The following is an 18,220-nucleotide window of genomic DNA, read 5'->3' as shown; positions in this document are numbered from 1 at the left end:
TGTTTGCCCTCCTTTTCAAAGTGAAGGATTTATTATTTATGGAAGTGAGTGATTAACAGAAACAGTCACTATTAGTAATAGCACTGGCTTGAAACCAGCCTTGCCCTGTAGGCAGTGCTCCTCATACATGTCTGTCAATCAAGATCCCTCTCAATAAACTCACTTCTCTGATGCTAACTCCAGCAGGAACTGTTACACGTAAAGCGATAGCAGCATGGTTTGTTTAAAACAGACTGTACGATGTACTAATCTATGCTATTTTTACCGTTCTGTATATAACACATGCAGGAGACTTAAAGACTAATCTTTCCTGGACCTGCCACTGTCAGACAAGGAGGAACTTGTCAGGGAGTTGAAGTCCAATTAGAGGCTCATTATTAGCAGCATTTCTTAGGGTTGATACTAGGTCTGATACTCTTTATGCCTTTATTAACAACCTGAACGATGGGACTGAACACACTCTCAAATGCCCTCTGAGCAAGGTTGTGAATACCACATTAACGGGAGCTGTCAGTACGCTTGAGGACAGGGCTGCCATTCGTTGGGATATCTACACACTAGAGAAATAGGTGGATAAGAATTTCAACACAAGCATATGCAAAGACAGACTGGGGTCCAAATGGCTATAAAACAGCTGTTCATAAACAGCTGGGGGATCCAGTGGACAAGAAGCTGAACATGAGCCAGCAGTGTGCTCCTGAGGCACAAGGCCAAGCACACATCGGCTGCACAAGCAAGAGCGTAGCCAGCCTGTCGAAGCAAGTGATTCTTCTCCTCTATTCAGCACTCGTGAAACCACACCTGCAATGCTATCTCCAGTTTTGTCTTCCCAGTGGAAGACAGACATGAAACCTGAAGCAGATGGCCACCACAGCAATTTGGAGCTGGAGCACATGGCATACAAGGACAGGCTGAGAGAGATGTCTGACCACGCTGAAAGAATCTGAAGTCAGCCAGGAGAGGAGAGACACCAGACTCTTCTTGGAGGTGCAGGGCAAAACAGCAAGATACTAAAGACCCAAGCTTCTACAAGGAAAATTCTCATTAGATCTGATTAGGAAAGTTTTCACAAAATGTGGTTCAGCACTGGAACTTGCACCCCACCAGGTTGTGAAGGACGCCTGGAGGATGGGCACCTGGGCAAGGCCTTGAGCTACCTCACCTAACTTTGCCATAGGATCTATTTTCCAAGGTGGCTCTGCTTTGAGTGAGGGGTTAGACCAGTTAACCTCAAGAGATCGCCTTCGACTTATTACCTGATTCTGCGTATACAACTTTCTACTTTGTTTGCTCTGGGTTAAAATAATAAAGTACAGAAAGAGAAGCATCTGATGACTGAGGTAGCCCTTGCTCTTTCTAAAATGCTCTAGAAGAGCTAAAAATTCAACAAAAAGTACAGACTTTTTGCTTAGCCGACCTGTGAAAGAACTGCTGTCCAGACAAGGAGACGCTGAAACAGCATCAATGCAATTAGCCTGAAGATTTAAATTTTTAAATAGCTTAATTTATAGAGCCACAGAATCGAAGTCCAATACATAGGTCCAACAGAAATTACAGTGTGATGTGGAAGAAAAAAACAAGGTAATCACCAACAAAACTGCCGCATGTCATATTTGGTGATAAACACAACTTTTCCTATTACAGCTTGTGAAAGTGTTTGTATAAACACTCATGGTTGAATGCAATTATGCTACTAGCTGCAGCTAAAACAGAGAAGTTAGCCCAAGTCAAAGGACTAAAAATAGCTAATAGTTGGCAAAGTAAACGGGGAATGTAGCTTTTAACAGAAACTGTATGACTACTCCTTCCTCAGTGCTAGTCTTGCCCAATATCTCAATCTGTGATCTAATTAAAAAGGTGAAAATTCAAGCCATTCAAGATGTAGGGAAACCTGTTTATCGGCATAATTATAAAGACAGGAACCATTTTGTTTCTTTCACAACAGGACTGGAAAACTATTGAGATGATCTTATACCTGTTAGTAAATTTCACACCATTCTTCTGTGTATCAACTATTCCATATTTTGAATTGTTACGGAGAACTTTTTCCTCCTTGCAAGTTATTCGAAAGTGATGTCCGAACTGTGAATTTGTCTCCAGTTTGATACTTTTGCCAGCTTCCAAACCTTTTACATGAAAAGAAAGTAAAACAAAAACAACTGTATTACCAAAAATCCTGCAGCCTGTGCTATCTCTGCTCACTAATCCTCAGTTTGTATGATGTAGCCTCTCTTAGACACACTCTTGTGTATCTGAGATACTTACTTTGGTTCTGTACAGGTATCAGAAACAACCAGAACTAACATAAGTGTACTGATTCATTCTCTGCTCTTACTTTGATACGCTCTCAAACTGCATATTCAAACCAGGTTCACAATTATTGTATTGCTACATATTCTCCAGAAACGTCAAAAATGTTCATAGCACACTGCAAGGACATTCTGTATCGCTGCTGTAAGCACAATACCTGTAGTCCTGTGAACATTTTACTAACACACACTTCTGCTGATCAGATTTCTCATTCCACCCCTACACAATTTTGCCTTTCTTTTCATCCAAATATTTTTATTACACTAGAAAAATCAAGACTAAAAAATATGCAAGCCCTTAAAGGTATAACCTAAAACAACTATGGTGTTGCCAGTTTTCCTTGCATTACTTGCATTAAAAATTGATATTTCTTTTTTAGTTGCTCTTTGAATGCCTGATTCATCAGCTGCACATGGAATTTTTTGCATAGGATAATCAATTCTATAAATATCTCATTTGCTTACACGTTACATTTTGCAAAGAATTTTGAAAGAAAATTAGCATGCCCTGAATGGACACTCAGGAGAGTGTACACAGAAAGGGGGGGGAGGGGGGAGGGAAGTTTTGATGCCTGTCCTCAAAGGATGTAAAACAGAACCACGCTTAGCCAAGAGTTAGATGAGTTACAGTTCTACAAAATGAATTCTGCAGTATCTTGCAACACACATAATTTCTGAAATATTCTAGAATGCCAATCTTAAAAAAAAAAGACAAGTTATAAAGCAAAAATCACTCAGTTTGCAACAGACTGTACCGTGACAACTAAAGTCACCTAAAACCAATAATAAAATAATACAAACATCCCTTAACTCCTCTATACCAGATTTCATCAGCTTATCTCAAAACACTTTACAAAGGAAGTAAGAATAAAAAGTAGTTTCATACCATACCTAGTTCTTTGGCTGCACTCTTTAAAAAGGATTGCATTTTTTCTTCCAATTCGTTCATCTTCTCTCTTAATTCTGTCAAATTAGGATCAAAAGAAGCCTTGACAAGAAATTCATGATTCTCCACCTAGGGAAAAATAACAAGAAAAAATTCATATGAACATGGGTAGTAAAAAAAAAAAAAATCACCTCTCTGATCATACACAGTGAAATTAATTTACTTAATCATTTATTCAATTTATTTTTAAAGACAGAATTTTGTAATGCTATGCTATTTGTGATAATCGGTGTCTGATATAACTACAAAACAAATATATCTCAAACACTTGTTTTCTCAAATAACATACTTTATACAAGCAAAATATACCAATTTAACAGACTTCTTTACTTTGAAATGGAGTTGTCTGCACAATTATTTGCATACAAATAACTGAGCAGTAGGCAGGGAAAAAAGGGAAGTCAGAGGAAATGAAGCTGTTATGTACATAATCTGTATGCTAGCCGGGATTTATGCAGCTAATCAAGACAGTGTAAAAGGATGGGACACTTCAAAACAAGAAGTCTTTGGAAACAGAAGTTTCTGAAACAGTAGTTCCTGCTCAAAACACATTCAGCAGGTTACAGAAGGAGCCCACATAGTATCACCAAAAATCCTACCCAATTTCAACCCAGTTATTTTGAGTTGAAAGGCACACACATTTCCTTCCAAGCTACATATTCATAGGCACAGATGAAGTAAGTTGTATTTCATCTTTTTCTCTCTCTTCCCCATGCTTCCACTGCCAGGCATGTGTTTCTGATGACCTTAAAAGCCTCAAGTAAATTTGCAAGCACAACTTGTAACTGCTAAATCAAAGAAATTTGATTTTTAATATGCAAACTTTTAAAGTTGACAAAATATTAGCACTGTTGTCCAACATGGAAACTAAGCACTGGACTTCATATTAGTAATATATATCATCTAATTAAGTTAAAAAAAACAAACGAAACCAACACTTTAATGAACCTTCCTCTAGTTGGGAATTATCTGCAAAGTTGTATGCAAAGCAGCTACAAATACTTTGCAAAACACTGAAACAAGATGGTGGTTTACATACAATTTCACTTTTACCCGCAAGCATACATTAGTAAGAGAAGGATGGAGAAGAGGAAAGGGAGGTTCACAGTTCCTTTACTCCTTCACAGAGAATAAAAGTATCACTCCAGAAAGCATTGAGCAACAGGAACAGTAACTGCAAGAGCCACCGCATACATCTTGTTCTACCAAGTACAAGAAGCACTTGAAGTATGCAGTGCATCAAAGCAATTTTAAAAGCATTAAACTGAAGACTCCCAGGCTTTGCAGCAACATGCAACAAAGACCTGGGAATGCAGTCTGGAGACGAAAGCCACAGGGCTTATACATTTTTAACTTGGAATGGGGGGGACAAATAAATTATCATATGAAGAAACTGCACATGATACTGCTTAATTAAAGGATTTCTACTTCATTCTGAGAATGAGCTGCTCCCAACAGAAAATCTGATCTTCCACAGAAGTTGCATCATGGAAAACTAAACTGCTGGTGCCTGTTTTCTTTGTGTAACTACCAACATTGCAAGGCATCTCACTCAGCCTGCCATTTTGGTTCCAGCTGTGTTTTGTGCAAACACACTGCAGTGGCATAGTTCTCCAGCTGCTTAACCAAAGACGTGGACTCCACAAAATAATGGATTACAAGATTTTAGAGGACCATCTTGAAACCTGGAAGCATTAAGAAAGGGGTATGAACAAATTCATTCCCTGTTACACCCCTGTTGATAGGCCTGCTTCCCCCATTCCCTTAATTCTGCAAAAAGAATGGCAATGAGCATTTTTGACAAAGCATACAGCAGAAAAGACCATTCCTGGTTTTGCAGGGCAGATCCTGGATGTGAAACACAAACTGGAAAGGCTGGGATGCAAACGCCACGCATGCCAGCCCTTGTCATGACTGGCCTCGTGAGACAACGAAGGTTGACAGTCAAGTGGAAAGTAATTTTGTTTCACAGCTTCAAAGAATTACTGGCAGCCTAGAATAACCTGCAGAAATCCCATACCCTCAGAAGGGTGGTAATGTTCCCAAGGTCCCATAACGCTCCGGCAGCCCCATGGGGCACCTAGACTGGCTGTCAGTTCCAGCCTTCACCCAGGCTGCCGTTTCAGAGATGCTGACCAGAACCAAAGCCGTGCCCTGCGCTTCCACCCTTCAGGGCCTCCTTGCAGCAGACGAGTGTTCATTTCACTGCACACAAAGGCCCACACATGGCTGGAGCTTATAATGTGCAAAAAAACCTATGTTACTGCCTCACCCAACACTCAGTTCAGCAGTCATGGGGATGGAGTCAAGTGTTCATGAGCTTGTTGCTAACTCCATTACAGCTCCAACAGACCTGTGATGACAAATGAACCCAGAGGCTGCTAGTGTGCAAGAAATAAATAAGAAACTGCTGTGAAGTTTCAGGACAGGAGCATTAAAGTAAAATTACTTCAGCTTCTGTTTACATTAATAGTCTGGGTTAGGAACTGTAGCAGTTCAAGAACTGGTTTGCAGCAGACCAGGCACCCCAGCCCCAGGGTAAGTGCCTGGTGGCTTTTCCAGGTGTAGATACCAAGTCTTTAGGACATTTAGCAGCCTACATCCCATCACCTCAGCCTGAAAATCTGAATTTAAAAATGTGTAAGATCTAGGCTTGAGGACAGCTTCTAACATACTGCGTTACCCACCCCAACTATTACAGTGCAACTCCTTCCTCCTTCAGGCCTCATGAAGTAACCATTAGCAAGCGACAAACTGCTCCATCTGACCACACGCTCCAAGTGAAAGCCAAGTGTGACCAAGTGAATAGAAAACATTTTAAAATTAAATTAAAAGCACAGCTAAACTGCTAAGGAAGTAAAATGATTATGGTTTACTAAAAATATTAATATATAAGAACAACAGGCACCCACAAATATATTACCCTCTAATGTTCTTCTCAAGCTGTGCTCCTCCTACAGCAGTATCTCCAATATAATTAGGTAAGTCACTTAAAGCAAACCTTTGCTTTTTTCTTCTGCAGCCCTCAGTGTGAAGATGGCCAACAACCTGGCAAGACAAGTGTTAACAGGAATGTGGAACACCACATACCCGAGTTCTTGCATTAAATTAATATTAAATTTGCTTCAGAGACTGAGGAACACAGACACATGGAACAGATTGGTCTGAACACTCTTGCTACCACCTTCACTCTGTATATAACCTTTCACTGGCAAGTCATGCAAAGGGTTATAATGAAAGCAAATCCCTTAACGCAGCATGGGTAAGAAGCAGCTAGCCTTCCCCCTTTTGCTCTACTAAACACACTGTATTTTTTTTAGCATAAGTTTTTGCTCAGAGCTACTCTGAAATTAATCTTCAAAGTATAAAATACTTCATGTGGTAGACAGCCGACTAACATCCCAGCACTGACAACACTTTGATACCTGTGCACATTTACTTTCATGAAGTAAGACCCAAGTGAGTCACACGCCCAAGGAGTGCTCAAACGAATGAGGTGACAGCAAATCGTCTGCAGACTGTGGGACTGCACTGAGCTAGCTAGCTCATCTGAAAAACAAGTCCTTCTGTAAAGGGCTGTGCTCTTAATACTCAAACCAAAATACTATATACCGAAAGCGCTAACAAAACTTTGAAGGTGCCCTACTTGAGGAGGAGGTTGGAGTAGATGGTTTTTCGAAGGTCCCTTATGATTCTGTGAAAAACAGGCATGGACGTGACAGTTCCTCAACTTTTATTACAGCTAGGTAAATGAATAACCACATCCCACACTTTTTGAACTCAGAAGTTTCTTTTCATCTTAGAATGGATTATTGACCTAATTCAGTTGCTATGACAACCTGTCCTTCTATCACACTCAGAACAGAGCTGGGTATTTCATTTGAACTCCCTAAAAATCTAAGAGGAACTTCAACAAGTCAAAATTAAAGTTTTAACATTCATATGGAGAAGGTTTATTCTCCTGGTAGAATCAGTATTGGTTTATCTGCAGCCATTTTTCAGTATCTTGAAGAGGAAAAAAACAAATCTGACACACCGGATTCTATTGGACCTGATCAAAAATAACTGACTTGTTATTCTGTTTAGAAGGACAACAAAGCATTTCTAAACTAGAAGCTGAAAAGAAATGTGAAGAGCTGGACTATGAAGGGTGAAGGCTAAGAACAGCTGTCAGTTTTAAAGAAAAGAGTCCCAGAGCATACAACTGCCTCAACAGATGGTCTGTAACTAGTATAAAGCTATAAATTTCTTCGTTAGCATATATCACAAATTACAGCAACATGTCAATCAAAGTCTTTCCTTAAACAGTAAAACGCAGCTGATGAATGCATACATGATACAAAGAGATAAAAAGCAGTGCTTCTGCCTTTGAAGAAAAATGCGCATGTTCAAAATTTCAAAGCCACTTCAAAAAGTTCAACACCTTGTCCTTACTACCACGCCCAACACATGGTTAGGTAGATCTCACATTTCTACAGCCAGCTGAGACTGACACTTACAACAATCCTAAAAGCCTCACAAGTTTTCCAAAATGACTGAAACATCTTATTGAGAAAGGAACATTAAATATGCTTCTAAGCGTGTACATTTCAAAATGCATCTCATCAATTCCCCAACAAATATAATGGGAAAAAGTGATGTATAAAACTCACTAAAAACCTTGGAATTGTTTCACTCAGTTAGGCAATGGTTAATGTTTCCACCTGTTCTAAGCATTTAACATTGAACAACGATTAATCAGCCCCCTTCTCCTTTCCGCTACAGATTTAAGGAACAGGAATGTTCCTTCCAGCTTTCTTTGGCCAATTTTTCCTCTGAAAAAAATGCCAGTTTTCCCCTGCAAGCATAGTCCTATGATCAGTAATATTTTATAAGCAAGTGTAGATGCAAGGCTAAGATAATTGTAGTACCTTTCTCTCTAGTGAGAAATGTCTTTACACCGGAAAGTAAAGTCAGTCTTTATACCCAAGTCAATCACTTTTCAGGGCGGCAACCTGTTAGTTATGAAGACTTTATCCCACCAAATAGAACCAAGTCTAATGAACTTTACAGAAGCAGAGAAATAACTAATAAACATATTTCCCCCATTAAATCCCTCAGGGGTCCATACTGGGACCAGTACTGTTTAATATCTTCATTAATGACACAGACAGTGGGATCATGTGCACTGTCAGCAAGTTTGCAGATGACACCAAGCTGAATGGTGCAGTTGACACGCCAGAAGGACGGGATGCCATCCAGAGGGACCTGGACAAGCTCCAGAAGTGGGCCTGTGTGAACCTCCTGAGGTTCAACAAGGCCAAGTGCAGGGTCCTACACTTGGGTCAGGGCAATCCCCAATATCAATACAGGCTGGGGGATGAAGGGATTGAGAGCAGCCCTGAGGATAAGGACTTGGGGGTACTGGGGGATGAAAAGCTGGACATGACCCAGCTACGTGTGCTCACAGCCCAGAAGGCCAACTGTATCCTGGGCTGCATGAAAAGCAGCATGGACAGCAGGTCAAGGGAGGGGATTCTGCCCCTCTGCTCCGCTACAGTGAGATCCCACTTGGAGTCCTGCATCCAACTCTGAAGCCCTCAGCACAGGAAAGACATGGACCTGTTGGAGGGGGCCCAGAGAAGGGCCACAAAAATGATCTGAGGGCTGGAGGACCTCTCCTATGAGGACAGACCAAGAGAGTTGGGGTTGTTCAGCCTGGAGAAGAGAAGGCTGCAGGGAGACCTTACTGCAGCCTTTCAGTACTTAAAGGGGGCTTCTAAGAAAGATGGGGACAAACCTTTTAGCAGTGCATGTAGTGGTAGGACAAGGGGTAATGGTTTTAAACTAAAAGAGGGTAGATTTAGACTAGATATAAGGAGGACATTTTTTACAATGAGGGTGGTGAAACACTGGCACAGGTTGCCCAGAGAGGTGATAGATGCCCCATCCCTGGAAACATTCAAGGTTGGGTTGGACAGGGCTCTGAGCAAAGTAATCTAGTCGAAGATGTCCCTGCTCACTGCAGGGTAAGTTGGACTAGATGATCTTTAAAGGTCCCTTCCAATCCAAACTATTCTATGATTCTATATTCCAGCTACATTCTAGATTTGAGATGTATCACAGTAACTTTGAAAATATGCAGAAGCAGAAAACTGCAGAATCACTTCCCACTATTAATACTGAGATTTCTGAAAAACAGTTTTGGGTAAACAGCATCCATGTACCCAAAGCATTTTTTCATCAGCTAGATAATTTCAGATAGTGGGTGAAAATCCTCTTGATATTCAACTTCTATAGTAATAACAGTCTTCATATATTCCACAGCTAAACTACCACTAACTACTTAATATAGATGATCAATTAAATTTAGTGAGTGTAGAGCAGATTGCAAAGTTCAGTAAGAAACTTTAATTGCTAAGTAAGTCCCCTCCCACACACCAGCCCATACCTTATCCATGTCCAGTGTTGTTTCTATCATTTCCAGAAACTTTGAGAAGTCAGAATAGATATCATTAAGAGGCGTTATAAACACTGCCAGCAACAACATCTGGTAAGCTCCTGTTAAGAACAAACAAGAAAAATTATCATTCAAAAAACCCCACAACTTTACCAGAATTCACTTATGCAAGATTAACAGCACAACTACATAGCTGATTAATTTTTATTATAATTGGTTATGATTATTTCACTGACATACACATATCTTTTCTAAAATTAGCATTATCCAATTTCTATTCTGATTAAGCTTGTACCTACTCTGTCATCTTTGCTCATATCTGGTGGTATTAATTCCCTTCTACTATGAGTAAACCTATAGGCAAACAACAGTTTGAAAGCAAACATTACCTATTCTTGCACACAAAAAGTTGAAATTGGCTTTACTAGAAAGTGTATTCGACAGCAACCAGTTTTAAAGATACAAAGTGGAAGTCTCATCATCCACATTCAAGAGTTTTTAGTTTTTCTTAATTCAGAATTACCAAAAATTGGAAATATTTGGTAGGTTACAATGTGGACATAAATAGAAACTGAGGCGTATGTTTTTCGGTTTTGTCTCCCTTAAAAACACACCACCTACTCTAACCAGATCTTTATAGTTACTGATTTTTCCACTAAACAGAAGTCATCAAAATTAAATTAGTCTTTTCCAATGTATTTTGTTAGCAGAGATACTCTGTAGCACCAAGTACAACTGCGTAGCACACATATTGGTTGGAAGTCCATAGAACACCGTAAGCACTGAATGCAAAATGCAGCTCACAGTTAACTTAGCATGCACAAGTATTGCTAATTTTGTGAAAGAAGTATTTTCTTCAAGTGTACAAATAAGCACCCATCCAGCAGCCAGCTGTGAAAACGCTCTGTCAGTAAGTGAATATTTACATCTTTGCAGCCACTTCAAGTTGTGATTTAATCACAGAAAGATTAGCATTATTGACTATATGATTTACACAAAATGCCTCAAAAAGAATCCAATACTATGAGCTTGCAGTCATCAGATTATGTACAGAAATACAGTATTTGCTTCTGCTGTTTACAGGCAAGGCTTTGCACATTAGCAGATAAACAGAATTAAGCTCCAGCTATTCCAGAGCCTCCCAATTTCTCCCCAGACTAGGGAAAAAGTCCTAATCCTCCAAAGCAAAATTTCCGTACAAATTTATTCGAGTCACACAGTGAGGATATGATTACCCAAGGGCATCTCTCTAGTCTCTCTCAGCACTGTAACTCAAGTAGAGAGAAAAAGGTTCGTTTGTTTCCTTTTCCTCTGCCTTTTTGCTTCCCCACTCCCCCAAGCTTTTAAAGTTAAAGCTCTTAACTGATTAGTATCTATTAATAGAGAAAAAATTACATGTTGTTGATAGATTACTGAACTTGTAAAAATGGAGACTTCTGCTGACTAAAAATATTCAAAACTGAGAGATCTGAAATAAAGTACAGCTTGCTTTTTATTCCAAATCTCTTGCTTGCTCTCTGCCACATCTTTTTTTTCTATTCCCACTCCTGTCAGAAAACACACCTAAACCAACCAAGAAAATAAAAGGAGGCAGTGAAGAAGGAAGAGACTAAAAAGCAGAAAAGATGTTTCATGTCCATTCTTCAGAGGGGACTTAGCAGTTCCCAGTGCACCAGCTGACAGAGTGCATGGCACACACAACGAGATGATCTTCAGTATTTTTGAATTAATGAAAAACGATTGTGCTTGAACTTAAAGCAGCAATTATAATTTATTTTCTTGAAAGGGGTAAGTAGGAAAGTTTAATGATACCTTTTGATTATTTAAGTTTGAAGAGCACATCTTCAGACATCATAGGAAGATGTCACATTCAAAAACTAGAAAATATTTATAAAGTAAATAAAATACTAATATATTTACATATATTTATGATGTGATTCAAACTTCTACATTGCAAAATTGATTTACACTTTCAATCCAACTTCACATTCAGTATCCAACACTTGAAGGAAGCAAAACAGTGGAGTCAGTGAACACTGAGTATTTATAAACAGTTGTATGTGTATGCTTTTCTTAAAAGCATAACACTTGGCATTAAGAGAATATGAGCAAGAAAGACCGTTGAAAAATTCTAAACTCCAACTTATCTTGCACCTGCATTCATAAACTTATATAAAAGACACATGATAAAAAAACCACTTTTGTACCTACTCAACATTATTAGCATGTAAGCTAACCATTGAAAGAACAATAGACCTATGTACCGTCAAAAGCAGAGATGCATATTGCTCACAAAGCCTATCTGCTCCCAGGTACAGAATTTTAATTCAAACCATAATTTGCTTACTGAAGCACAGATACATGTTTATTACCTGCATTAAAGACTTTACTACTAATACCATTTAAAACATTGTATAGAAATTAAAATCAAGCACCTATCTTCAAACTTGAAACATCTATATAGTTAGCTTGGCAGCAAATTGAAGTACGAAAACTAACACTATTCCAAGGGGAAACAGACAAATCTTGATGACTAAATGCACTTAAACTAGCCATTTTGATCGTACAAAAGGTCTTAGAAAAAATGATGAGGAAACAACAAGCAGAAATATGCAAATTGGGATAAAACATAGTATGAGTTTACTAGAGGTGGATCACACCTGTATAGCACAACGTCTGTCTGAGATAACTGACTGCCTAAAACAAAGGGAAATCTGTAGACCTAATATGGGCTCTTCTAAAGCATTCAACACGGTGTCACACGGGATGTTAAGATGCAAGATTCATGACTAATACAATGATCAGAAAGCAGATAAAGAGACCTTACAGCAGCCTGACAGTACCTGAAGGGGCCTACAAGAAAGCTGGAGAGGGACTTTTGACAAATGCATGTAGTGATAGGACAAGGGCTAATGGCTTTAAACTAAAAGAGGGTAGATTTAGATTAGATATAAGGTAGAAATTCTTCACCATGAGGGTGGTGAGGCACTGGAACAGGTCACCCACAGAAGTTGTGGCTGCCCCCTCCCTGGAAGTGTTCAAGCCCAGGTTGGATGGGGCTCTGAGCAACCTGGTCTAGTGGAAAGTGTCCCTGACCATGGCAGGGGGACTGGAACTAGATGATCTTTAAGGTCCCTTCCAACTCAAACCATTCTATGGCATGATTCGACGATGACTTGCAAAAGATGAATGAGCTGGAAGGACATCAGCAATACAGTTCCTCCAGGGCTCATGCAAGCATTTAAGACGTGTGAATTAATGATATTAATACACAAAGGCGACTGCTTATAAAATTCACTAACATATACAATGTGGAAGATACCAGTAGATGAAATTGGCAAAATAAATCAGAAACATAACTAACTGGCCTTGAAAACTGGGCTAACAGAAATGAAGTAAAATTTAACAGCAAGACGCTGCATTGACAGATACATGAATTTCCACTACCTGTAGGGGAATAATCAGCTGAAAATGCCAAAGGATGGAAAACAGCCAGGTTCAATCACAACATGGTTATAACCCACCAGTGCAACAGTCATGAAAGAACAGTACTGGAACATGCAATAAGAGGTATTTCCAAAAGCAGTAAGGGGGTATTCAAGCCACTGTATAAAATATGGTAAAAATACACCTAGAACCCAGCATACAGTTCCTGTATCCTGCATATTTACAGGCTTAAAATAAAGACCGTCAGTCTGAGATGAGGAGGAAGATGCTTCAGCAGCTTCTTGAAGACAACCATCTTGTAAGGACTGAGATTTTATGCCCCAGCAATTTGACTAATGATCAACCGCTCCCTTTTGCCAGCAATAGCAAAATTATTTGATGACTCAGAGTCCTTTCCTGTCTTATGCAGATTTCTTATGTCTAAAAAATAAAAAAGTCATCTTCACTCACTACCCCCTCTCCTCAGCTTTCATCATCCATAAAAACAAGCATCTCAACAAAGCAATGCTTCACACTGAGGGAAAGGCAATCACTGATGATCACTTCATAGTGTAGTTGCTCTATTCCCCCACAGCCATTCACAAGAAAATAATGTCCTGAAACTGTCAGATACTCAGAATTGTCAAAAATCTTTCTGACTTTCCATCTCTCTGTGAGTTCAAAGATTTTGTACAGTCTTTAACAGGAAAATGATCAGATCCAGTCTGAAACAGCCACATACATTCAAAATTACCAGACCATTCTTGTAGTTTAAACAAGGGCATACAAGTACAAAGAAAAATAAAAATAACACATTTCACCTATTTTTAATTATTTTAGACATACTGCTGATAAATGCCCTACTAAGGCCGACTGATTCACGTGTAAAACAGCAAGAACCTTCTGCAAGTCTATTAATTTTTCCATATGGTGAGCTTAGCAGTTTGCCTTACACAGCTTGCTCCTCAAAACTTCTAAAAATGGAATTGTTTTCCTACCCCAACGTTACAACAGGGAAACTGTTGATCCAAATGACAACAGAAAGAGAAGTCAAGACAGGAAACGAGCATTTTGAACGAATACCTCAGGTTAAGATGGAAATCCAAGAGCTCTGTGCCAGGGCAAAACCCAGCAGAGTCTGTTTGGAAAAGCCAAAGGGACATGACTGATGCAGCTAAAGCACGGCAGAGCTCGGGGCGGAGGGGGGGGGGGGGGGGGGGGGGTTGCATCTGCCAGTTCCTTACCAGTTTTATATCTTAACTGCTTTTAGAAATAACAAAGCCAGCAACCAAAAATTAATTTATTTTAAGATTAATATTTTAGAAGATAATTTTCATTACTTGAAGTCATAAAATTACAGTACAGAAAAGTATAAGATACTGGGTTATATTACTGGCTACTCAAATACAGGAAAGAAATTTTTGTAACATTTCAAAAATTATTTCTCTCTAAGGCTTTGGTGTTTGCTTTATGCAAAGTGATTTTCAAAGAAATTAACGGACTTCTACGAAAATATGCTTTCTGACAGGCTAGGACTGCAACTGCTGTATTGAATCATCCCTCTGTTATGCTGACACTAATCTTATTGTCCATTTTCTTGGTAACACATAGAAAAGGAAAATAAATAGCAACCTTCATATTTTTTAGACTTGCTTGCCATAGCATTGAGCTTCCTACTAACAAAGATCAGGAAAAACCCTGCCACGTTACTCTTATCAAATACAGGAATACTACAGGTCTTTTTTTTAAAAAAAAAAAAAGCACCATTCAAATTATACCAGTAATGCTTATACTGTTCTTTTGCGTTTAATTACAAATCCAAGTGCAAAGTGTCTTCAAAGGGAACACAACAAAATTGTATGAATAGTTATCTTGGTTTTAAGTTCATAATACAAAAGGAATTGGTCAGGAATTCTTAGAGACAAGTCATTGTAAAAGATTATCAGACCATCACCCAACAGTTCAAGTATTTCAGATACACACTAAGTGGAATGCTTTTTCGTGCAAAGATTTGGCTACATTTATTTTTAAGTATCCGATTGCTATTTCAGAATTTCAGCTCCTTTCAAATTCAAATGTCTTTAAGCTTTATTCCTGCAACAAAAGTACACAGGAAAAGAGTAATCTCTGGAAGTCTATTCACCATTTCTTTGCATCATCAATGCAGTACGAAACATTGAAAATGGGGGTAGCATTACCTTCATATTTTTCTAGTGCTTGTACAACATTAGGCAGTTGATTAATAGCCTGATACATTCGGTAACAGTCCTGTAAGTTTGCTGCTTGTCTCTGAAATTTTTTTGCCAGCCGGTTAAGATCTGGGAAGCGACGTAAGAGATCTTCTTGAAGGCACTGACGCAGTTCTGGATCCACCACAAAAGCTTCAACCAAATTCAACCTAAATAAGAAATTCATACCAATGATTAGCATGGCATGGTCTGTAATTCTTTTATGTTACTAATTAGAATGAAATTATTTATCTGACAGTTTCTATCTATCCTTTCTCTATGGCTGTATCCATTGGCCAATGTTCCTGATAAAAACACAAACAAAACCAGAACAATACATGAGCTGACAAAGCAAGGGTATTTAGCCTATGTCACACTTCTGTAGTTTTTAATAGTTTGGGTACTAAGGAAGAGCATTGCAGTGAAACTGTTTCAAGCACAAATGCCAGCACCTGTTCTGTAAGTATGCCAAAGCTCAAAGTCTACTTTGAGATTAATCCTTTCCTGCACCATAAAAAAAGACATCCAGTAGCCTCTGACAGAACAGATATTAAGTAGCAAAAAACCCCACTGTAGGAAAAAAACCACTCCTAGCAGAGTTTAGCTGTCTGTGGTCAAAGCCAACACTGACGCTGTGTAGCTGTGCAACCCTGGGTCACAGAATCAGAATCCTTGAGCTTGCAAGGCACCTCTGGACATTGACTACTCCAACTGCTTTGCTCAAAATAGCGTCAGCTAGAGCCAGCTCCCCAGGACTGTGTCCAGTCACGTTTTGGGTATCTCCAAGAACGGCCCCAGTATCAACTGCAGGGATACACCACTAGTGACTGGCCTCCAGCTGGACTTCGTGCCCCTGATCACAATCCTTTGTGCCTGGTAGTTCAGCTAGTTTTCAGTCCACCACGCTGTCTACTTATCTAGTCCATACTTCAGATGCAATGGGAGACAGCAACAAAAGCCTTGCTGAAGTCAAGATAAACAATATTCACTCCCCTTACAAAACAACCTAGTAAATTTGTTGTAGAATGCTATCAAGTTGGTCAGGCATGATTTTCCCTTTGTAAATCCATGCCAACTACTTCCAATCACCATGCTGCCCTTAGTATGTTTACCAGTGCTTTACAGGATTATTTCCTCAATCACCTTCCAAAGGATGAAGAGGAGGCTCACCAATCTGTAATTCCCTGGATAGTCTTTTTTGCCCTTCCTGAGGAATGGAAGAAAGCAGATGTCACTCCTATCTTCAGAAGCCTCCTCCAACCATCATGACCCTTCTGAGACAATCAAGATTGGTCCCACAACTACTTTGGCCAGCTACCTCAGCACTTGTGAGTGTATTCCTTGGGTCCCACAGACCTGTGTTTGTCCAATTCGTGTAAATGTTTGCTAACCTGATCCTCCTCTAACAAGGCTGTCCTGCCTTTGCTCCAGACTTTGCCACTGGTTTCAGTTGGCTGGGATTCCTGAAGGAGTTGTGTAAGAAGCCTTGTCTGGGGACCCCTCATCTTCACACAAGAGCTGCATTCAAACTGAGGCACTCGTCCTTGGTTCTCACCTGAGCTATGCTGCAGCCATGCCTGTGCCTGGCCATGCACCCCACTGATACAGACCATGACCCACTGACCTGACTTCCTTGCTTCACCTCAGATCATCACTATAGACTTGCCCGGAGACCCAGACTGTTGGCCGAACCTGGTTACTGGTACCAAATATACCCTGCGTACCGCATGCAGGTATTGGAGGACCGTGTCCTTATCAGTGAGGGTACTGTCTCTGCCTGCCTGACTGTCACCATTGACTCCCAGCTTACCTTTCCTTTGGCCTGCCCTTGCTTTTGCTCCCTGATGTTTTGGGGGGGGGGGGTTAATAGTAAAATAAATATTAAGTGTTGAAAGCAAGCATAAATCTCTATGAGCAGTGACAGAGCATTAAATCCTATTTTCCCCACTATAAGTGAACTTTCATACATCTTTTGCTTTCTTTTTTGCACCAGTTAACATTGTAATCTTTACACATTTTGCATCACTTTGAATTCACAGTTAAACAAAGAAATTCAGATACTATTCATTTGAGAATGCCAGAGTTCAGTGTCTTTGGCCACACTTTAGGAATACGAAGGAAAAACACTACCCACTTCGGAGATCTCCACACTCGATACACAGTGTTGATTTCTTTTTAATCCCATTAACATGCTATCTGTCAACATCTTGGCTTCAGCAAGGACGTTAATTTCATTTAGAGACATGCAAGCAGAGAAAGGACAGCTTTCACCACATTCTTTCTACTGTTTTGCTTACTGGCAGAAAAATGTATCAGTTTCAATAACAGGAATATTTGCATTTGCAAACTGCATGGGGAATGACGATTTTTTTTTTTTGTCATTTTGAAAGCAGTAATCTCTACATTACACCATGCAGTGTTCTGCAGAGAGAGCTAGACACTTGAAACAGTACACAGAGGTTAACATGGTACACTGCCTCAGCTAATTAGTAAAGACAGTCACTCAAGAAACAAAGGCTTTGTCTAAGGTAACGCAAGAGATAGAGACCCCTGGACAGGTAGAAGTACATTTCTGTATATAAAAACTCAAAAGAAATGTCCTTCTGTTGCAGAAAGTGTTCAACCCACACCACTCCAGTGAACCTTCTGTATTATATCGAACAAAGTCAATGAAAAAGACAAGAGTCCTGCCCTCTACATTTATCAATTCCACTACTGCTTTAATAAATAAGTTTAAAGATTGACATGGCTGACCCATACTGGTGCTTTATTTCCAAAAAGGACAGAAATATGAGGAATCTCACATTAAAGTTTCAGCAGGTATACAGAAATATACTTGATACCTACTGCAAGAACACAGAACAAGACTTGT

At 39.5% G+C, this 18,220-nt stretch overlaps 1 protein-coding gene across 2 annotated transcripts in view; it reads right to left on the bottom strand.

Annotated features, from left to right (window-relative positions):
• MSH2 (mutS homolog 2) overlaps nt 1-18,220 on the bottom strand; it is a 57,915-nt gene that overhangs the window by 17,070 nt on the left and 22,625 nt on the right. For both annotated transcript variants that reach the window (XM_075413147.1, XM_075413148.1), the window contains 4 exons: nt 15,319-15,518; nt 9,686-9,795; nt 3,201-3,324; nt 1,976-2,126 (listed from right to left, as the gene is read on the bottom strand). In XM_075413147.1, the coding sequence (XP_075269262.1) occupies nt 1,976-2,126; nt 3,201-3,324; nt 9,686-9,795; nt 15,319-15,518 (585 nt within the window). The remainder of the gene's footprint in view (nt 1-1,975; nt 2,127-3,200; nt 3,325-9,685; nt 9,796-15,318; nt 15,519-18,220) is intronic.

This window comes from Opisthocomus hoazin, chromosome 2 (assembly GCF_030867145.1).
Source record: "Opisthocomus hoazin isolate bOpiHoa1 chromosome 2, bOpiHoa1.hap1, whole genome shotgun sequence".
NCBI classification, from domain to species: domain Eukaryota; kingdom Metazoa; phylum Chordata; class Aves; order Opisthocomiformes; family Opisthocomidae; genus Opisthocomus; species Opisthocomus hoazin.
This window is presented reverse-complemented; position numbering and strand designations above follow the sequence as displayed.